The sequence below is a fragment of the Cebus imitator genome, unplaced genomic scaffold (assembly GCF_001604975.1).
Source record: "Cebus imitator isolate Cc_AM_T3 unplaced genomic scaffold, Cebus_imitator-1.0 Scaffold169, whole genome shotgun sequence".
NCBI lineage: Eukaryota > Metazoa > Chordata > Mammalia > Primates > Cebidae > Cebus > Cebus imitator.
The window spans coordinates 896,245-898,488 of NW_016107484.1; the positions used below are offsets into that span (position 1 = coordinate 896,245).

General features: G+C 45.7%; 1 protein-coding gene across 1 annotated transcript in view; it reads left to right on the forward strand.

Annotated features, from left to right (window-relative positions):
- Window positions 1-2,244, forward strand: part of CFAP251 (cilia and flagella associated protein 251) — an 84,699-nt gene that overhangs the window by 38,179 nt on the left and 44,276 nt on the right. Inside the window, exons 11-14 of the mRNA XM_037744181.1 lie at window positions 147-341; window positions 1,019-1,269; window positions 1,589-1,768; window positions 2,086-2,204. Of these exons, the coding sequence (XP_037600109.1) occupies window positions 147-341; window positions 1,019-1,269; window positions 1,589-1,768; window positions 2,086-2,204 (745 nt within the window). The remainder of the gene's footprint in view (window positions 1-146; window positions 342-1,018; window positions 1,270-1,588; window positions 1,769-2,085; window positions 2,205-2,244) is intronic.

The following is a 2,244-nucleotide window of genomic DNA, read 5'->3' on the forward strand; positions in this document are numbered from 1 at the left end:
CGCATCATTGCACTCCAGCCTGGGTAACAAGAGCGAAACTCCGTCTCAAAAAAAAAAAAAAAAAAAAAAAAAAAAAAAAAGGGTATTATAGAGATGCAACTTGTTATTATTGCTATTTGCCAAACTGATGTTATTCTCCATTTCAGCTACATTGTCACAGGTGACATTAAGGGTAACATCAAGTTCTATGATCACACCCTGTCCATTGTTAACTGGTACAGTCACTTGCAACTGAGCGCCATAAGAACTCTGTCCTTTTCAAAGACCCCAGCAACTCCTCCTACTGAAAAATCAAACTATCCTCCCGACTGCACTTTAAAAGGTGACCTTTTTGTCATAAGGTAAGTTGTTAATGAATCTAGTCGTTAGAATGGTTGAAAAATGATGGATGTCTTCTTTAGTTTGCATGCAGTGGGAGGTTCGTGTTGTTCCTGGAATTTCTCCCTGGCTGATTGTGATAACTATTGGATCATTAAAAAAATTCATGAAACATGATTTTAATATTACTCTTTAGTAACTGGAAGCTGGAAAGTCCTGATCCCTGAGCTCTCACCTCTGTTGAGTCTTTCACTGCAGGTTGGTCTGTTTTCTTTAAGCTGAGCTTGTCCTAGCCACTGCGGTTAAAGCCACTGGATAATTAATTGCCATAACATTTCAAGACCGAATTATCTGTGAGTCTGCTTAATTACCCTTGCAGTATTTACAGGCACATCTGTATGTGTGCACCAAACTCCATATTTGCATACACAAATGAATATTTGCATGTGCAGATTAGCTAATTGTACAACTGACTGTCCATCTGCATACTTAATGACTCAATTTACATGGAGAAAAGTGGGCTTTTTCACTTGCAAATGGAAGCTGTTGGGTATTGGTAGTATATTTTTGGAAATGTTGGGTTAATAATGTCACTAAATTACAGACGACAGAGGCGTTTTATGTGCAATTAGAAGCAGAATAGCTGGCATGCCCCATTCCCTGCAAACACTGATATTGTTTGGTCTCTCCTGGCAAACAGGAATTTTATCATTGGAACATCTGATGCCACCATGTACCACTTAACAACAGATGGGACCAAACTTGAGAAGTTATTTGTAGAGCCCAAGGATGCCATTTGTGCCATCTCCTGCCACCCATATCAACCCCTCATTGCCATCGGGAGCATCTGTGGGATGATCAAAGTGTGGAATTATGAAAAGAAGCGATACCTTTTCAGCAGGGTTTTTGAGAAGGGGCTTGGAGTCCAGAGTCTGACCTATAACCCAGAAGGTATTTTCATCTTATCAGCCTCCCATCTATTCCACATGGAGCACAGCCCGGGAGGAGACGGATGCACCTGGGCTGGCATGGCTCCAGGAAGCCCCCGACTCCAGCCCCCAGAGACATCTTCTCTCTCGGGCTCCCGCAGTGTTCTGGGCCTGGTGCTCTTGATGTGCTCACCCCAGGAGCTGATGTGTTTCAGTTAATTTCTCCTCTGTTGTGTTTGTTGCAGTCTTCCCCACACCCAGCACAAAGCCTGGCACAGACTCAGCATCTCCTGAATGAATGAAATCCTTTGCCGTCGTTGTTCTCTGGCTTGTCATTTCAGGAGCCCTTCTTGGAGCTGGCTTCACAGAGGGAACAGTTTACATTCTTGATGCAATGTCTTTAGAAAATGAAAGCCCAGAGCCTTTCAGATACTCCAGAACCAGTGTGACTCACATCAGCTTTTCCCATGACTCCCAGTACATGGCAACTGCTGTAAGCGTTTTCACCAACAACCCAACCAGTGGCTTAGCACTTTCATTTAAAACCACAAGAGGCCGGACACAGTGGCTCATACCTGTAGTCCCAATGCTTTGGGAGGCTGAGGTGGGAGAATCATCACTGGAGGACAGGAGTTCAAGATGCCTAGGAAACATAGCAGGACCCCATTGCCATAAAAACATTTTTTAAAAATTACCAGGCCTTGTGGCACACATCTGTAGCCCAGCTATCCAGGAGGGGCTGAGGCGGGAGGACCCCTGGGTGCCAGGAGTTTGAGCTCCCAATGAGCGACAGGGCAGTGCTGCTGGTCTGCCTTTGCTAAATCCCTGTCCCTTCCAGCACTTTCCCATCTCCATGGTGCCACGGCCACTCCTCTGCTTTGTGTGCACAACGCTTCTGGAGCCAAAGCATCTCAGCACACCGTGGGTGCACACAGCTCAGGCCCTGTGTCCCCTCAGGTGGGGTTCTCCCACTCTGACTGGGTTCATTCTCAGCCTT